The sequence below is a fragment of the Vulpes vulpes genome, chromosome 16, assembly GCF_048418805.1.
Source record: "Vulpes vulpes isolate BD-2025 chromosome 16, VulVul3, whole genome shotgun sequence".
NCBI lineage: Eukaryota > Metazoa > Chordata > Mammalia > Carnivora > Canidae > Vulpes > Vulpes vulpes.
Window position 1 is genome coordinate 14,780,517 of NC_132795.1, and position 19,857 is coordinate 14,800,373.

Sequence of the window (19,857 nt, forward strand, 5' to 3'; positions counted from 1 at the left end):
AATTATGTCTATGTAGCATAGAACTTGCATAGAGTCATCTGCCTGTAACTCTCACCCCCTGACACATACCCCTTCCCTTCTTCCCTCCCCAGGGAGGCTGGCATCCCCACCCAATACCACAGCCATAGCTCCTGAGAGATGCCAGCTGTTGAATTCCAATACAGTCCCCTTTCTGCCTCACCTTGTCCTCACAGCATCAGCCTGAAATTTGAGGGAACACACAAACTAACCTTAGGAGGGCAAAAGACTATACCACATACCCTTAACTTGTCTCACTTACTTCTGGTAATGGTGGTAGGGCTGGGGGGGAGGGGTTCTTAACAAAAATAATGGGAAGAATTTTATGAACTTTTGATGAGAAAACAGGAAAAGATAGCATGTGAAAAACAGAAATACGGGAATTTCCTTTTATAAAACCCAGAACATAATAGACTGCCTTGCAAGTCATGAACCAGTGGTTGATTCAAAGACTGCATTGGAAACATTGGAAGCCACCAACTTGAGCTGACTTAACTTCAACTGAAAAAAATCTAGTTTGGCCTTGAGAGGTAGGAAGCTGAAGTATCTAAAAGCCATTCTTTAAGAGGAGTTAACACTTTTTTTCTAGAAAGAATCCTTGATGGTGGAGAGAAAGGAAATTTAAATTAAAAGACTTAGCTGGAAAGCAACTTACATCGATTTGAAAGAAAAATTTCAGAATTGAGAATAAAAAGAGATAAGAAAATTTTCCTTGGCAGTGGGGAAGATGTGGGAGCAGGATGGCAGGGCAGGGTAGAGGAGGGGATAGTGAGGCCTGAGGTAACACAGTTTTCATACAGTGCTTGAAAAAGGCACCAGCCAAGGGACCTCGGGATGGAAATGAATGTCAAAGCAGCAAGCAAGAAAGATGACTTGTCCTCCCTTCCGCTTCCCTGACAATGCAGTTAAGGTATCTTATTTAAAAGAGAGAAACCTAATCAGGGGAACCTTAATATTTAGAAAGTACCCAAGAGCAGTACGTAACCCTTCTCCCCACCTTGCCTAACCCTACCCCAACGTTTCATACTTCAGTTTTTCTCCCTGGGAGGTCTAGAGAGCTTGCCCTGGCCACACTCAGAGAAATGAAAGAAAAGGCTTAGTTATTAGTTAGCATAGCACTTTGCTACCCAGACCTAAGCTAAAGGCTCCCTCCCATTGGCTTTCCCCAGTGAGCAAGCATGTTATTGCCTTTGAGAGTTTCCTTTACTGATACACTGGCATCTAGCCTTCTCTACCCTGTTCCTGTCTTATGAATACACATGTTGAAAGACATAAAGTTTTCAGTGACTTTGAGGTCTTACACGTCTGCTCATGGCTTGTATACATAGGGAGCATAACTATTTCTGTTAGTATGATTATCAGTTCTATCCAGTTTTTACTAATATGCAGAGTAAAAACAAAAGTTCTAACAGTTTTCCCTGAATGAAAGGGACTACGAAAACATGCTTTGTTCTTCACATCTTCCTTTGTTCAATGATAATGTATACCATGCTTTAAGCATTATTGCAACTATTTCTCCAAGATAATGCATCCACAGTTCATGCAAAATAGGATAATTTTAACTACTAAAAGTGTGTACCTTACTAAACAATTTTATGTTTCCTAAAAACATGTAAACAATCAGTCTTAACAAATTTATACAATACCTTTATCACTATATAAAAATGAAAAAAATATAAAGCCAGAATTACTCCTTGACCACCTGAGATGTTTACACAGGTGCATTTCACTTTAGATAAACCTTATAAATTATACTAGAAGTTTTTAAAATTAGTTAATTATATACAATTCAAAAATTTTTTATTTAACATTAAGATGGGTGGCAGTAAACTCTCCTAACATACTCAATATAGAATTTGACCTCTAAGTTGTTTACATGAAGGGAGACTGTTTTTGTTAGATATAAAAATGTAGTATATACTACACAGTACAGTGCTGGCATAGGAACAGACAGATCAACAGAACACGATTTCAGAAAGTACAAAAATAAACTCAAGTAATATGGGAATTTAGTACATGCCAAAGGTGCACAGCAAATTAACAAAACAAAAGATGGAACATTCCTTAAGGAATGAAACTGGGAAGTAGACAGCCATTTGGAGAAAGAAAAATAATTCCGGATTTTACCATACTCTCTATGTCAAGATCAATTCCAGATGGATCAAATATTTTGGTGTAAAAATAAAACCCCTAATGTGCTAGAAGAAAAGATGAGTGAATATTTTTATAATCTTAAGTGGGGAAGGTCTTTCTAGCTTGACACAAACCTAGAAGCCATGGAAGCAAAATGCTTTTAAATATGTTTTTAAAAAGGTAAATGCTTAAAGTTCCGTAAAGACAAGTGCAAACAGGAAACTTAGAGATTTTTAACACATTTAACAAAGTATTCATTTCCTGAGTATAAAATTTTTTTTAAACTCAGTAAGGAAAAGTCATTAGACAATGGGCAAAGGACATGAAGTAGCCGACTGAAAAAATATGTAAATGGCCAATATCTGAACAGCTTAATATCACTTCTAATTAAAGAAAGTAAAATGAGGTTCTTACCTAGCAGCTATGAGAAAATATTAATAGATATGAAATGCAAATCCCAATATAAAAACATTAATACCACTTCTCATTTTCATTTTGCAAAGTCCATATTTTTGTTCTAAATATTTACAACAGTCCTGTCTAATATTTCAGCCCTGCTCTTTTAGGAAACAACTGGCCTAGAGCAACAGTATTCAAAATGTTATATTCATCAGAATTCTCTGGAGGGCTTGTTCAAACACAGATTGCCAGGTCCCACCCTAGAATTTATGATGCAGTAAGTCTGGAGTGGCACCCAATAATTTTCATTTCTAACAAATTCTCTGATGATGCTGGTTTGGCTGGTCCAGGGACCACACTTTGAAAACCACGGCCTAGAACACACTGAATATTAGAAAATTACGTGATATCATCTCATTTAAGACAATTGTATTGGTGAGAGGAGACGAATTAGGGGAACAGTGTACAGTAATGACAAAACACTTTGGATCTTTGATTTGAAGGTCTTTTTCCTTCTGAATGTTTTGCATTTTTCTAATGTACCCATCCTTGAAAATGTCTTATTTTGGCTCCATTAGGACTCTTAGTACTTTGAGGATCTGGTATGTAATATGTTAAATAGAAATAAATCCCATTCAGAGTCTTAGGAATATGTATCATCCTTATAAATTATTATTTCTTTTCAAGAGACCTACATCAAAAAGAGAGAGAGAGACAGACCTACGTCAAACACCTTGACAGTTTAATTTGTCAGTTTTACATTAAAAAGGTGGACTGGTGAATCACTGGAAGTCCATGTGTAAGCTTTTTTTTAAATCTACATTAGCCAAATATTATTATATTCACTACCTCTTAGATGTGGTAAGACACAGCTAAACATCTCTTGGACTCTTAGGTGTATTGAACTAAATTTTTATAGAAAGCCACTGGTCTTATTTATGGTTCTCTAATGGCTACAACTATGATATATTCTAGCTTCTTCTGGAAATTATAGAAAAATTCTTAAATCTTCCTGCAGTTTCCTTACTTTTTCTAATATTAAACAAGATTTTTTCCTAAAGTAACCCGAAGAAGAAATGGACATTTATTGACAATTATATTAACTGTAAGGTGAACCATTAAAAAACAAACAACAACAACAAAAAACCTGAGAAGTGTCAGAAATACTAGTTTTTTTCTATCCTCAAATAACTATTTCACTTGGGTCAAACCTATTAAGATTTCATATACATACATAGAGTATTACTGAGAAGTTCTATCACCATCCACAAATTAGCAAGAAGCATTTAAGCATTGGCACTAAAGATAATGTGATTTACCATTCCCAATGGGATAGCAAAATTAACAAATGAATTAATTAACCCTTGTTTACATTCTCTTTCAAAGCCATGATTTTAAGTAAAGCTTTTGTCAAAGCTATTAACTGAGCTTGGTTTACAAACTAAAAGTGCAAAGCCAAAGGCTTTGTGGTCTGCAATCAGGGAAAAACTCTTCCTTAATTAACTCTGAGGATTAAAAGGTAAATAAAAAGATCGCTGCAGGGCATACCAACTGTTCTTCCCATGATTTGAGTCTTAGCAGATATTTGGGCCTGTGCTAAATAACTTAAAGGACCACTAGCTAGCAACAGGAGGAGAGCCAGACTTCAAGTCAGAAGACTGGAATCAAGGCCAGAGTCGATCACACACTTACTAGTTTGGGGACCAGAGAAGCCACCAGTTACTTTATTACCTCATTTCATTTTATCCATATACTGAGTGACTACTTATTAGAAATGGGAAAGCAGGAACGCCTGGGTGGCTCAACGGTTGAGCGTCTGCCTTTGGCTCAGGGCATGATCCCAGAGTACCCAGATCAAGTCCCACATCAGGCTCCCTGCATGCAGCCTCTTCTCCCTCTGCCTATATCTCTGCCTCTCTGTGTGTCTCTAATGAATAAATAAAATCTAAAAAAGACTTTAAAAAAATAATAAATAAAATAAAATCTAGAAAAAGAAAGAAAAAATAAATTAAAAAAATAAAAAGGAAAGAAAGAGGAAAATAAATAATACCTAGCTCAGAGAGGTATTATAAGGATAATTTCTATAAAAACAGGGGAAAAGGCTATACAGATGTTGCCTAATTTAAATGTCCAATATTGATCTGCCTGTATTTGCATTTACCATTCAGAACTATTGGAATAGCTGAATACACCAGCACATATACACCTAAATCTGCCAGACATCTGGCCAAAGGAGCTAGACCTTTCCCAGTCTCATACAATTCCAGTCAAACCATACGGATATATTTTGCCCCACTCCCACCCCCAGCCAAAAAAAGAAGAAAAAAACCCACGATGAATAATCCCAAATGTAGTCTATTCCTTACTCTGCATGGAGCCACAGCAGTTCTGTAATACAACATCTCTAGGCCCTTTGCTCTCTTCGTCCCCATTCCCCTTGCTTCCCCTGAGGCAGAAGAGAAGGGCATCTGCAGCGTGTGTGGATTTCTAGTAATCCTGGCTCAAGGCTTCACCGGAAGTGGTGCTCCAGGCAGAGGCTGTGAAACTTGGACTGTCCCCAGCCATCAGCACGTTACTGGAATTGTGTGAAACGTTTATTTTAACCCTCCTATTCCCCCACAAAAGAAAAAATCTGTTCAACTGTATCATAATTAACTCATTTTACCTTAAAATGTTTAGTAGCATGTTCTGTGTGTTCTTCTAAGCAGCATACATACCTATATACATACATCGCACATGCGTACGTACGCAGGCATACACCTATGTGACTTCCTATACAAGCAAATTATAAGTTAGTGGCTTATATTCATTTACTCACACAATAACAGGAGAAAACACCAACCCAAAACATTAAAATAGCCAGGCCCCAATAACTACCTCCCTTAGCGAAGAGATTTCAATAATCATCTTGGTTTCTTGGAAAAACCAGTAATAGCTAGTGGCTCCGTGGGGCGCCTTACATAGTAGCCATACACCCGACCGCACTCGCATGCCGGCTCGCATGCACTTATTTCTGCACCCCACCCTAGTCTCTGTGGGCTCTGCAGAGTGGAAATCAGCCAAAGCTCTGCCCTACTCTGCAGGCCTGTCCTTCCACTTGTCAGAGATCCAGCCAAACTCAAGGCTGAATTTCAATCTAATGAAATATCTGAGGTCATTGCCTGCGCCAAAAATAAAAATGCAGCAGGAGAAGAATCCAGCATGAACAGAGCAGCAGCATTTCAGTGACCTCAACTTGGGGCAGGGGCCTTTAGCAGCTTCCTGTGACCTGCATATGTGCAGCTAGAATCTGGAAGACACAGACAAAGCCATCGAGCCTGCCTCTAATTGGTCTCACATCATCAGCATTCCAGAACAGGAAACTGTCTACGGCCAGGAATTCTTGCCGCTTTGCCATAATATTTGAGAAGCAAACCTTTGCCCCTGCACATATGTAGTTCTGTCTGTTTGCAGCAGGTCCATTTGCTTGGTTTGGAGAGCGGAAATAAGACCATCGTGCCTGTGGCTATTAGATTTCTAGGGTGTGAACCTCCCTGTCACCTGCCAAAGGTCAGTAAGGTAATCGTTAGGTCAAAGACTGTTCCTAGAGTGTAGAGTCTCATTTAATGATGCCTTTACTAAAAGAATGAGATCTAGGTTGCCCCCGACTGGCGGAGCTCTGCCCCCGCTGCCAGCCATAGGCAGGGGACTGGTACATAGGCAAGCACGTACCTTGCCCGACACACGTGGACAGTTCACGGCACTGCCCCCTGGAGTTTCCAAAGAAACAGAACTAGTCCTTTCCTCATCTCACATCGTGTGGTATAGACGGGTGCCAATACGCATAGGGTTCACACCTGTGCGGCTGTCCCAGTGGTTAAAACACAAAAAATTCTTCACATAGGATGCCACCTCTAGCCAGTCCCCATACCACCCCCAAAATAAAAAGTCAACAACACTGAACCATTCTGGTTTTTTTGGCGGGGAGGAGAAAGGGTGCTGATGAGGGGCTGGGGAAAATGCTTAGAAAGGAATCCTTACTATTGAAATGTTCTGAGAAAGAGGCAGAGTCAGCTCCTTTTGGCCAAATTCCTGATAACCAGAGCTGCATGTACTAGTCTGTAAGCTATTTCGTGGTTTGATTAATCAATGCAAATAAATAAAATTTAAAGTAATACTCTTCACTTTAAGGATCCTCCCATTCAGTCCTAGTTCGTCGGTTTGAGACATTCCAAGGAGCAGCCAGCAAGGTATTCCCACTCACCCATCCACAGACCTTGGGCTAGAAAATGTGGACAGAGAAGGATAAAACCCAGAGTAGCTTTTCCCTGCCCCCTCACCCCTGCACAAAATCTGCAAGTTGGAAGGAACTTTAGATAATCCAGCCTCCCCTTTTACTTCTACTTCTGTGGAGAATGGGGGGTTCAGGGATGAAGTAACTCACCCACGATCCCAGGGACAATGGGGCCAACCTGGGCCAAGAACTCCATGCTCCTCACTCTAGTTGAGCCCTCCTCTCTGCAGTAATCAGCCTCGTTAATATTTTCTAGTCTCATTTCATTGTAGATGTTGCTGAAACCTAACTGCTTCACAGTTACATAAAAGCAATTTATTTTGTGGAACAAATACAAGTTTTTGGTTTAGATTTGCTAGTTGGCCTACACAGGACATGAAGAAGCAAAGACCACCACAGAAAACAGCCCAGATGTTCTTGGCCAAAGAGCAAATACGTGCAACTGAGGGCCAACCACCAAGATGGCTTTTGAGGAAGACTAAAAAATCAGAGTGAATTGGTAGAAATTCTTAGTCTTAGTAGCAATGCACAGAATTGTGTCATGGGTATTGACTTCTTACCTGATGTTCTAAATTAATTTTAAAAACCACAGGATGGGTAATGCCAGCGAGTTTCGGCTATTTTAACCGAATGATGTATTGAAAGTATACATCTGTGAAAATGAAATGCATCAGTAACACTATGTTGGACCTTATTGGTTGGTGTAAGCCAGCAGCTGACACTTGCAAATTCAACCTGGAGAGGGCACTGTTTAAGTGCCCCCTGGGTACTCCTTTTAGAATGCCTTCTCCAGGTAGATTATATGTCAGTGGTTTTCAACTGGGATGATCTCCCAGCCCCTTCCAGGGGACATCTGGACTTTTGGCAGTGTCCAGACACACCATTGGTTGTCACAACTTGGAGGGAGGGACTGTGCCCAGCATCCAATGGGTAGAGGCCAGGGATGTTGTGATCATCTTGCATGCATGGGGTAGCACCCCACAACAGAGAACTATCTGGCCCCAAATGTCAGTAGTGCCCGGGCTAAGATCCCTGGATTCAGTGAAGCAATGAATGTTTTCAGGAAAACCCCATGGGATGGCTTTGGTCAGTAGCAATATGTGTCCCTGTGGTTGCATTCTCTGTGACACTAGAAAGGAGGACATGGTTCTTTGTTCTCGGAGATGCACAGCAACAACCGAAAGGCAGTGGAACTGCTGATTGCTGGGAGCTGGGAGCTCAGAAATGAAGATGAAACTGGCTGGCTTTCATTTGATTTATCACTCGGGAACACGGAAGGACATTTCTCTTTCATTATCTGCTGCAATTTTCTACATGGATGATTGCACTGGTAGATTTCCCTTATATACAAGATGTGTTCCTGAAAAGTTGTTTGTAAAATCAAACTTTAAATACAGTCAGGAAATTCAGCAAACACTAAGGAGCCAGTGAACACTTTTAAAGTGAAAGATCCTTTTAAATAAAACCCTTTCTCAAAGAGGAGCGAGGCTATAGGTTGCATTTTTTCATGTAAATGCTTTATTTTTCTTGCACATTTTTCTTACAGAGCTCTGTAACGTTTATGTAAGAAATAGTTTTTTCTTCCTCCTTCCTTTCCCTGACATTCATTTCATTTAAAAAAAAAAAATGAGGGGGAAAGTTAACAATGGAGTGTCTGAATTTGGGAAGGTCATTGATCAGTCTGTCCATTATAAAGTTCAAAAGATGACTGCTGGCTTACAAATGGTTAGAAAATAGGACTTGGGTACATTCTGAAATCATTAATTTTTTATCTCAGACTTTTTTTTTTTTCTTCAGTTACTGACCTTTGGCTAGAAAGAGCAGGTGTACTCAGCCCCTCCGTCACCCCATGAGTGTTTGTCGCACCAGAAATACCCAGTAACACTCAGCCTCTTCACCCAAGCAGGGTGCGGGGTGCCGGTATCAGCAGAGATAAGGGAGTGGTTCTGAAGGAACCCCATGGCTTTCTCCTTATCAATCGCTGCCCTAGGGCAACATCCCTGGTGTATAAATCACTAACTCAGCAGGGCACGGGGGGGGGGGGGGGGGGGGGGGGGGGGGGGCAGGAAGGAGGAAATGTATTCGATAAGGCTACCATTAGTGTCACTTCAGTGATAGGAGGGTACAGAAGTGTGACCCAGTGAGGACAAAGCCACTGCCCCGGGGAGGAGCCAGCCAGACCAGAGGCACACAGAGACCTGAGTCTAACCTTCATCCCACTGGAGGAGGGAGGGGCTAAGGGCCGGGAGATGCTAGAGAGGATCCCACCTCGACCGTCCAGGCCCCTGTGGCTGCAGCATCGAGGCAGGTAGTGGAGTCATCATGAAAGATGGCGTCACACACCTGCTCTTCCAGAGACAGTCACCCATTTTTGTCCCACAGAACCCCAGGAGTAGGAAGGAAGTCACTATGAGCAGCACTTTACAAATGAGGAGACCAGAGCACCAGAAAAGGCAATGACTTGCCCCAGATAACTCTAAAAAAGGGTTGTGACTGGAGCACGAGTCTTCGGACTGGAAGCTTGCGCTTGCCTCCAGGACAGCACATTCCCCTCACTCAGATGACCCGGCCTCAGGAGGCACCACGCCCAGGCTGTCAGGAGTCCTGGGTTCTAGTCTCAGCTCTGTCTTCAACTCAGTGTCCTCATGAGACAATCACTGCCCCTCTTAGAGTCTCAGTCGTCTTATGTCTGACATGAGGGGTTGATCAAGATGTCCTCAGGTCACCATGTGACATTGGTACAGTCAGGCTGCAGGAAGAGTTGTCAGAAGACAGCAGGAGGCATCTGCTCACCCTGGGAGGATCAGTCTTGGCTGTATTATTGTGCCAGGAACTCTGTTTTATTTGTTATTCCCTTTGAGCCTCATAAGACCTTTATGAGGGACACGTTGATGGACACTCCATGTAGCAGATGAGGTGATGGAAGCTCAGAGAGGTGGAGTAGACTTGCTGCAGGTCACTGTCACAGTCTGCTCAGGCTGTCCTGCAAAATACCACAGACTAGGGGGTTCAAACAATAGATACTGATTTCTCACGGTTCTGGAAGCTGGGAGTCCCCAGATCAAGATCCAGCAGGGCTTGGTTTCCAGTGAGAGCTCCCCTCCTGGCTTGTAGATGGCCACCTTCTCGCTATGCTCCTCACACAGCCTTTCCTCTGGGTACACACAGTCGAGGAGAAAGAGAGCTCTCTGGTTCTCTTATAAGGACACTAACCTGTCAGCTCAGGACCCACCCTTAAGAACCTACTTAACCTTAATCACTTCCTAAAGACCATATCTCCAAATACAGTGTCACAGGGGGGTAGAGTTCAACATAGGGATTTGGTGGCAATTGAGGGGTGGGACACAATTCAGTCTGTAGCAGTCCTACAGCAAGAAAGTGATTTGAAGTCAGGCCATGTCCCTCTGTGCCTGCTTTCCTAAATACCACTATGTTTTACTTGCCCAGAGAGCTGAGCTTGGGCAGAGACGGCCGGGTACAGTCTCTGGACTTCTGTCTTTTGGTCTCTCAGCTGTTCAATACGCCCGCCTCCCCTTCCCTCCCACCCCACCCTACCCCTCCCTTGCCCAGCTTCTCTGCTCCAAACCACTGCCTCCTGTCCTGGATACAAGGGTGGGAGGGAGGATCTTCCTTGAACCAAACTTTCTGAACCCTGAATGGTGCCAGGGCTCAGTCAGTGGCAGGCTAGGGAACCGGCCTATGCCCCGGACTGAAGCCCAGGACACTAGAGGAAAAGCAAAAGAAGCACAAGCTGAGCCTGCAGTCCTCTTTGGGCCCAGTCCAGTGCTGGGCCCTCCATAGATGGTTGCTGGTTGAATGAAACCATGCGGGCCCAATTCCCTGGCTCCTGAGATAAGGGAGTAGTTGCTTGTCACTCCCATTGGGCAGAATGGGAACCTAATCCACACTGGCCAGCCACCTCCCAGAGCAGCCATGGCCGTGCTTGTCACTTACTCATTATTAAAGACTTTGCAGTAAAAACAAGCCTTCTGGCCTCATGCACAGGCTTCCACCAAGCCAGACAACAAACTAGTCATCCACCTGGAATGCCTCCTCTCTATAAATTACAGTATCTGCGTGTTTTCTTTAAAAACTATTCTCTTCCCCACTTTCTCATGCTTTACCGTTCCCACTTGTGTTAAAAGGTGGGCTTACAAAGGTTTTCGTAACTTAAAAAAAAAAAAAAAAACTCAGAAGGACAGTAGACCCAAGGATAGCATTCAGAAAATGAAAATGTGTCATTTTATCTTTCCAAACTGTCAAAGGCGGCAAGAAGTACCAGGGCCCCCCCCCCCTTCCCACGTTTACAGAGGCTGAAAGCAACCTTTTCCCAGCGCTGACGCTGGGGTGGCGCTGCTGTTGAGAGAAGCGCGTCACTCCGTCACTCCCGTTCCCCATCCCCGTGCTCCCACCCCTAGGCTTGCTACCCAGCCTCCTTCCAGAGGAAGGGACACTGATGCACAGTTTCTGGAGCTCTGTCCAGCATCACCGTGATCACGTGGTTGCTAGTTGACTGTTGGCACCTCTCTACTGTGAGCCAGAAGCCTCACCCCAACTAGTTCCAATCGGGGGGGGGGGGGGACTTTTTCTTTTCTTTTTTTTTTTTTCAAGTAAAATTCAACCTTGAGCATCTTGGAAAAGGCAAGAGCCCACATTTTCTATGAGTCATCGCTCTTTCCAGTGGCAGGGCTCCCCGGGACGCATGTTGTCCTCCGAGCTGCACCGAGGCTTTTCTGTCTTGCTCTCGTCAGCCTCGTTCACCATCTCCGTGGTTGGCTTTTGCAGGTGTGAAAGCTGTGGAGCTGTTTTCCATGCCGAATGCAAAGAGAAGTCCGTCCCCTGCCCAAGATGTGTCCGCCGAGAGCTGCAGAAGAAGCAAAAATCTTTCTGGCGGAGGCTGAACATGGACGAGAGCCTGGAGGAGGCTTGCAACATGTTCGAGCTGTCCTACCAGAACACCTGACTCAGCAGGAGCCCGAGGCCAGGGCCTGACCTCTCGCTGATCCAGCAGCCCAGTGGCTTCCTTGCTAGCCAGTTAGATCCCTCTGGAAGAAGAGTATGTCTCCTGTTCAGCTAGATAGAGATATATATTTACACACATTCCCACATACCTGTTCGTCCCGTATGTATGTTCTGTGTAAATCGCTGTCAGTGGAGCCACTGTGGCTCAAAAAAAAAAAAACCAACTACCATTAGCTGAATCACACTTAGCCCTGAATTTCAGCAGCTTGCTCCCAAGCAAAATGTGGTTTACACACAAGGCTTTATAGGTCAGACTTTTTTTTTTTTTTTTTTTTTTTTTTTTTTTTTTTTTTTTTGCTCTCAGGGGCTGTTTTGTTACACAGGACACAGGAGGAAGCTTACCTACGGGACCACAGAACTTCAGGTTATTTTTGTGTTATTTATTTTTAGCCGTTGCAGAGGACGAAGTCACTGAGGCAAGCACTCATCATCGTTTGTTTCATGTGAAAATCTTCGGAACACAGGAGTGATGCCTGGATGGCCCAAGGGGCCCTGCGTCCCTGACGGCAGCACCTCGGTTTCTACCACACAGGTGGGGATCCCCTCAACCGAGCCGAGTGGCTCAGAAGTGAGGCGACTGAGCTCCCTCTGCAGAGCATGCACCCCTGATTTATGAGGAGAGCTCCTTCTGGCTCTGAGGTTGATCTCAGGTTTTTTCCTGAGGGGAAAAAAAAGGGACCTCTGCGACCAATACCTGCACGTTGTCGGCTGTTTGCTGGTACGAGTCCCAGCGCTACCCAATGACACGGCGCCCCTCCATATTTGGTTGAAAACACAGCTTTCGAAGAGTTTTCCCGGGGTCTCATGGGTAATAGTTATGATTTTGTAATAATGCTGGCCTGAGGAAATTTCCTGCGATTGTGGTTAAATACATTGGTTTGTAGACCTATGGGTATAGTGCGTACCTTCTATGAGATGGTCTTCGGTGTCTTTTCACAGAATTTTGTGTAGGCATTTCCTACTTATTTATTTTAAATACTTTATTTCTCATTGTTCTTCACTGCACTTTCATTTGGACCCTTAATTTGTCAACTTTGCCACTTCTACGCTTTTTAAATTGTTTACAAAATCAAAGTAACATGGGACGTCAGAACACGTTAGACTATTAAGAAAATACCAAACTTATAAGTAATGAATTCAGTGTAATAATATTGTTTAAATAAATATACACACACACACACATAATTGCCACCTTAAAGTGAAACAGGAAGTGCTAAATCGTATCATAGGAATAGGAAATATAATGAACTGCTTCGCCACTTGACCAAGTAGGGGGCCCCCACCGCAGTGCCCTCGTAGGAGCCAGCGTAGCAGTGGTTGTGACCAAAGTGTCAGGGGAACGGCGCTGGAAATCATGGCTCGGGTCCTCCCACCATAACTCCACAGCACAAGGATACATTGATACTGAAACCATTCTTAGCAGACTATATGAGACGACCCTGTTTCCACTGAGCTGATGCCTCCAACACCTTCCTGGTTTGGTAGTTTCGCTGCTGTTAGGATCTGGAGAGTCAGTGGCTCACACCGTACACGATACGTTTAACCCCACGGCCATGTTCCCTGACACCTCTTCCCCCCAGATCCTAACTCTTGATACCTCTGTCCATTTAGAGGCAAGACATTTCCGACAGACTTTCGCGCAGCCTGCCGGAAGTCAGCACAACCTGTTGCCGGTTCCGTGGGCCCCAGACCACTCGCTTCAACTTCACAGCGCGCCACTGCGCATGCATTTCTTTTCCGATTCTACAGCAGCCATAACCAAGGGCATATAAACTTCCCCAGAGGCCAAGACCCCATTCACAAGGACACCTTAGGGTGCCTTTTATTCTTAGAAAACCAGGTTGACTCCTCCCCCGCCCCCTCCAGTTACAGAGAATGCTGCACACGAAAGATAAAGGGTGGAAAAAATCTCAAACAAGCACTTGGCAAACAGGCAAACAAATTTGATCCTCTCCTCCTTTTTCCTCCCCTTCGTGAAATACAGTTTTTATATTTTCCAGCCTCAGAGAAGATAGCAGAACATGATCTTTCACAAGAGAATTATAGACCTGCTTATTATAAAACAGATGTGCTCCGATGGCAAAGTGCCTTTCTCCTCCACCCCCGGCTCCCTGTCACCGTAGCTTACTTCTGCCTTCGCCGAAATTAATGTATCCAAGGTCCCGACTGTCAGCGAGGGTCCCCAGCACAGCGCGTTTGCAGTCGTGAAGCGCAGGCCCCCCTCCTCCCGGCCAGCACGTTTGCTCTCCCTCTGGACAGATTTCCTGTCCCACCCTGCAGGCACCTAGTGGCAGGCCTGCCAAGGAGGTGAGATTCCAGATCCCTGTTCTAAAGGCCTTTGTTTTCACGGGGGCACCCGCCTGGAGGGCCCTGCTAAACACTGGCCTCCCCTGGCAGCCTCTCCTTGGGAGGAGTTAGAACCTTCTACCCACATCACTTTCTGCTTATTTTCAAAAGGGCACCAAAAAAAAAAAAAGAGAGAGAGGGAGGTACGCTCGCCCTTGGCTACCCAGAAGCAGGACTGCATCCCAGCCGCTTCTGTTTTCTCTCCTTCTTGTCCGCCCCTGACAGCCTGGCCGGTGCCGCCTGCCGGCCTACACGGCTCTCAGCCACCACCACCAAAATCTGATAGGACAGAGTGGAGCCAGCTCAGGAATTGGGTCTGTCATGAAAAATTCCAAATTGCTGTTTTCCAGCCCAGAACGCCTTGGAGCACATGAACGCCCTTACTGTTTTCAACCCAAACAAATGACTCGGTGCACTGTTAGGTAATTGTTCTACTGCTTAGAAACTATCGAAACAAAAGCAAATCCGTGGATTACCACCTCCTTAAGACCAAACTAATACCTGCTTTCCTTCACGTTCCCTTTCTCATCCCATATTAAATATCTCGCACATAAAACACACAAGAAAATGGCCAATTAATCTCCTAGAGCTGGCGGCCGACTGGAGGAACCTCTGTTCGCTTGAAAGGCCCATTCCCTGGTGGATCACTTGAGGAAATCCCTCCTAACGGTGCCAGAAACTCATGTGTGAGACAGTCCAACCCTGGTAAAATGCTGGCATCTAACCCTGCCGTGGAGAAGCCAGTTCCCGAAATAGACCGCAGTTGCACCACTGCAGGAAGGCCACAAAGTACTTTAAAAGCAGTCAACTGGAATCGAATCATGTTCTTTCCAGGGCTGATTTTCCCCAAAGTTGAAAGCCTCTTTATATGAAAACCATGCAAACTCTCGTCATCCCCCTTGCCTCACTGCCTTTCAGGGGACCGTATTAAGAGTTCTTTTCCATCCGTAAAAGGTCATATTGTTAGGAGCTTTAATACTTGATTCGCTGACAGGGCAGTCGCCTTCGGATCCGACTAGACCAGGCCTCCCCCAAACAGGGAACATCATCAGCGTTGGGGATTTGTGGTTTCCAACTAACTCAGTGGTATTTCGGACTCCTGCAGAGGGGACTGGCTGTGACTCCTTTCCGGCTGCGGCTCGAACCGTGGTGTTCAGGTCATGCCGCAGCCATAGGCAGCCTCTGCCACCGAGAGGGAGTCCATTCCGACGAGGCCTGCGTGTGTACACACTGAACACTGACACCAGACAGCCCCTTCTTGTGCCTCCTTGAAAAGGTTCGGCTTCCAGACCTGTGGGGTGGTTTCTCTACCTGTTGGCCAAACAGGGCCATGTGTGAGTTACTGCATCAGGGTAGGCCTGGATGCCACACGAATGCTTCCTGCAGGGAGAGCCATTATCTGAGGAAGCCAGGGTACATTCTGTTCCTAATTTTGGGTGAAGCCAATGCTACTGTTCGCAAGTTTGAGCGGAATCGTTCATCGCCACCGCTCTGCCGCACTTCACCGCAGTATCTGGATAAGGAAGTAAACCTTCAGCTCTTGATTCTAATACTGCCGAGAGTCGGCACAGGGGTTATTTTATTTATTTACTTATTTATTTTTACTTCTCCCAGTAAAGAGTGATGCATACAGTTTCCCCCCTTATTTTTTGAATTTTCTGTCTCAGTTCTTTTCTGATTCTAAGATAATGTCAAAAAGTAGAGAATTGGGGGTGAAACAGAGAGACACGAACACACTGTCCTTTGCGTGAACTGAGTCACCAGAGGTACTTTTTTCCTTCCCTTGGTACTTGTTAACAAGTAGGCATTAGCGCACTGTGGACATTGGACATCCTTCTAGCCCCGTGTCTGATAGAACTCGCTGGCCTAGGTTGGGCCCAGTGATGGGTGACTGAGCCCCGTTCGGTTAACTTACGCAGACAAGAGTTGATTCCTGTCATGGGGTGCAGTTAAGTCCTGGCACCCAGCAATTCCGAATGGTAGACAATTCCAGTGTCATTGTTTTCAGACCCCCTGACTTGAAGGGTTTTCTTTAGTGTGTCTTTTTTGTTTTTTAAAGACTTTATTTATTCATGAAAGACAGAGAGAGAGGCAGAAACACAGGCAGAGGGAGAAGCAGGCTCCCTGTGGGGAGCGTGATGTGGGACTCAATCCTGGGACCCTGGGGATCACAACCTGAACCAAAGGCAGATGCTCAGCCATTGAGCCACCCAGGTGTCCCTTCTTCAATGTGTCTTAGTGGGTGCATGCCACGGTAAAGTCTAAGTCACTGTTAAACTCTAGGTAAAAGGTTAAACTCTAGGTAAAAAGTCAAAAGTGTGGCATCCCCTCCTCAGCACAACTGTAGTTGTGAGGGGTTTTATTTAAAACGGGTTCCCCCCGTGATGGTATTAGGGAGCACTCTCCTCATCAGTTGGCCTCCGAAGTGAGGCGAGTTAAACCCCAGGAAAGGGGCAACTGCTGTTTGGCTTTTGGTTCCTCCCTGTGGAAAAAGAAGCCACCCTGTTAAAAGGTGTGGAAGCCACAGCCATTGCCCAGGGGAGAAGATTCAGGCGCCTACAGCGCCTCTTAGCGCAGTGAAGACTACCCCCCCCCCCCCCCCCCCCCCCGCCACCATAGCGCTCTAGACCAGCCTCTCCCCTTCCTTGCCCTGGTCCCTAGAGCTAGGCCGCCCCCCCCCCGCCCCCCCCCCCCCCCGCCAGCCTCAGCCGGAGGGGGGGGGGCCTTGCAGCCCCAGGAGCCTGCGCTGCTCCTCCCACTTGTCTGCCCCGCAGGAGTGCCTTACAGTACCGCCTCGTGCTTCTAGCCGCCTCCACTGACCCACTTGAAGGCCACAGGGCTTCCTCCTGCCAGCCACCGTTACACGGGTGCGCTGGAACCTGCACGTTCCTCCAGCATGGCAGACCCTTCCCCTTTGCTTAACCTGGTGCCTTAAGCTTGGGAGGGAAGGATTCCTTCGGGGAACACATTGTGAGAGTAGAATGGTACAAACATGGGCTTCTAGCTCTGTGGACACTCATGCTAGGAAATACAAAAGACATAGCACGTAATGTTTTACTTTGTTTTATGCTGGGGTTGTTTCTCTTTTCTTTTTTAAGTCACTCTTTTTTTATTTATTTGCTTGCTTGCTTTCATTAACCAAACTCAGGGGAATGTCATGCGGTCATCAAGGCAAGAGTGGAGGCATTAAACCAGTCAGCCAGATTTGAATCTGTAAAGTCACTGAACTCAGCCTTTTTCAGGTTAAAAAATGACACAAACACAGAATTTTCTTTTCTTTTACTGTATAAAGGTTTCCTGCTTTACTTCACCACCTGTTTTCCAAGTAGGAAGTGGGAAGCCTCTTGGATACATTGTGATAAAAATGTTTCTGGGTGGTGTGGGCGGTCCACCGAGCTATTAATATTTGGCTTTTGCTGCTGGAGGTCTAGGTTCTGATTTCAGTCACCTACCGCAATCTTATTTTAAATAGCCAGAAGCCTACCATACAAGATTTGGGGGGGAACAGGAAAAGGAGGGAAAATGTTTAGTCTGCAAATGAGGAGCATTAAATGTGGTGCAGAAGAGTTCTACACCACTCATTCTGCTCCTGGGTCAGATCCGTGTTGTTTTCCCTTATTTCTGCTAGTGTAGTACAAGGTTTGGGCTATTATATCACTATGTGCTGAGCTATTTGAAATACCTAATGCACTAACATACATACACACACATACACACATATGTGTTGTTTGTGTTTTCTGGAATTTTTGCCTTTTGTTTTAGCATAACTTATCCATACTTTTGTCTATATCATTTTTAAATATCAGTAACTGTTAAAATATAAGATGAAGTTGTGTTGTTGACAAGAACCCTAGGTTTTATGGTCATCTGTCATATAATTTAAGCACACCAGTTCCTAATGTATAAAATTATCTCTCTCTCAATAAACAAGGCAGAAAATACTTTGTTCTCATAACAATTTCATTAAAATACTGTATTCACAGGGTTGGTGAAACCCCAAGATGAGCTCTGGATGCTAATTCAAAGTCAAGATTTGAGCTTTATTGAAAGTAAGCTACAAGGACTTTAAAAAATCTCTCCTAATATTAATCCAGATTTTAGCTTTTTTCTAATTTATCAACTTGCAATACTTTCATCAGCCCTTCCTATGCTTGTGAAGAATATAAAGTTGTTTTTTGTTTTTTTTAATGCAGAGGTACTACTATGGGTCTTGGTTGTGAAACTGGCACAATTTCTTTCAGGTCTGAGACAAACCTGCCAAAGCTCATGCATGGAATGTCTTACCTTACATAGCTTTGCCCCAAGCCTCCCTGCCCTGGTTTCATCTCGTCACCAAATCGGATAGACAAGTGGCAGGCAGTAAGCCAGCAGGCAAGGATGCTAGTCTCCTGAAGACCATATTTGGGGAGCAAAGAGTGACAAGCAGAGTAGGTGTTTACATGAGAGAGAGCAGTCCTCTAGCTGTTGAGACGTGATTGGGAGTATCTGCTCTACCTAGCCTGGGCTGGCCCTTGCTTTGCCACCACAAAGCCCACGGGGGGGGGGGGGGGGGGGGTACGACTGTCCACTAGGAAACTTTCAAAACACCATTTAAACTCACTTTCTCAAAGACAGCCATTGGAGACTAGTAAAGGTGCTTCCGGTTAAACATTTACCAAAGGCGAACCCTGAGCTTCACACCCAAGACGTACCTCAAAGTGCTCATGCCCAGCCTCTCCACCTCCTCCCTCAGGAAACCAACTGGGGCTCACACCCGTTCTGTCCAGGCAACAACTGGACTTCATCCTCACAAGAAACCTGCTACAATCCATGATAAAGAGAAACGAGTTAATGTTTCACAAAACCATAGTCAGAGCCGGAATTCACCTGATTCACAGGACTGGTTAGCTTTCCCCTAGCTTTGGTAAACTGGACTGGTTGGTAACTCCAGGAAGTTTGGCATTATCAGAGAGAGAAGATATGCAAAGATGTTTTCAGAAGGATGGAAAGAGACTATTTTGTTCCCCTCCCCCGGCCCCAGGAGATGGTGATTTGAATCTCCCTTCATTGTTTCCCCTGCCCTGTCTTTTGATGATGGCTCAAGATGATGGCTTTAATCAGTGGTTCCCACATCAGAAACATAAAAACAAAAGCAAAATGTCAGGACCCCATCACAGACAACTGAATCCGAATCTCTCCGGATGGGGCCTGAGTGTTTGTATTTCTTAAAAGCTCCCAGGGTGATTCTCATGTGTTCTGAAAGTTAAGAACCACTAGATGAAATGAAGCAAGTTGCCCTGAAATAAACATCTGCTTGGCATACTGGTGGTCCGCAGAGGGAAGGACGTCAAAGGGCTGTGGAGGGACTGCATGGCCTTAGCTGCCCTCGAGCTAACAGTTGCCGCCGCCCTTCTTCCCAGCAGACACAGGACAGAACAGTACTTTGGGACTTGCCGCTCAGGGGTTACAATCGTTTCCATAAAACCTCACCTTTATACCCCCTTTTATTTTCTTCCAGGGTGCGGTCAGCTTCTATTTCTCCAGTATATACTATCGCCAGACAGCCTGGTGAATGCAGTGGCCAGGTCATGGCCACAGGTGACTAAGCTGGCTACAAAGGGAGCCTTGTATTCTCCCTTTCATTTTTTCGTTCCTCCTGGTGATGCTCCACTTCTCCTCATGCGCAT

General features: G+C 45.0%; 1 protein-coding gene across 4 annotated transcripts in view; it reads left to right on the forward strand.

The window, feature by feature from the left end:
* PLEKHM3 (pleckstrin homology domain containing M3) overlaps positions 1-18,132 on the forward strand; it is a 179,933-nt gene extending 161,801 nt beyond the window's left edge. For 3 of the 4 annotated variants that reach the window (XM_072742358.1, XM_072742359.1, XM_072742360.1), the window contains exon 8: positions 11,609-18,132. In XM_072742358.1, the coding sequence (XP_072598459.1) occupies positions 11,609-11,786 (178 nt within the window). In that variant the 3' untranslated portion in view covers positions 11,787-18,132. The remainder of the gene's footprint in view (positions 1-11,608) is intronic. The other variant, XM_072742361.1, reaches the window with a different exon arrangement.
* The last annotated feature ends 1,725 nt before the right edge of the window (positions 18,133-19,857 follow it).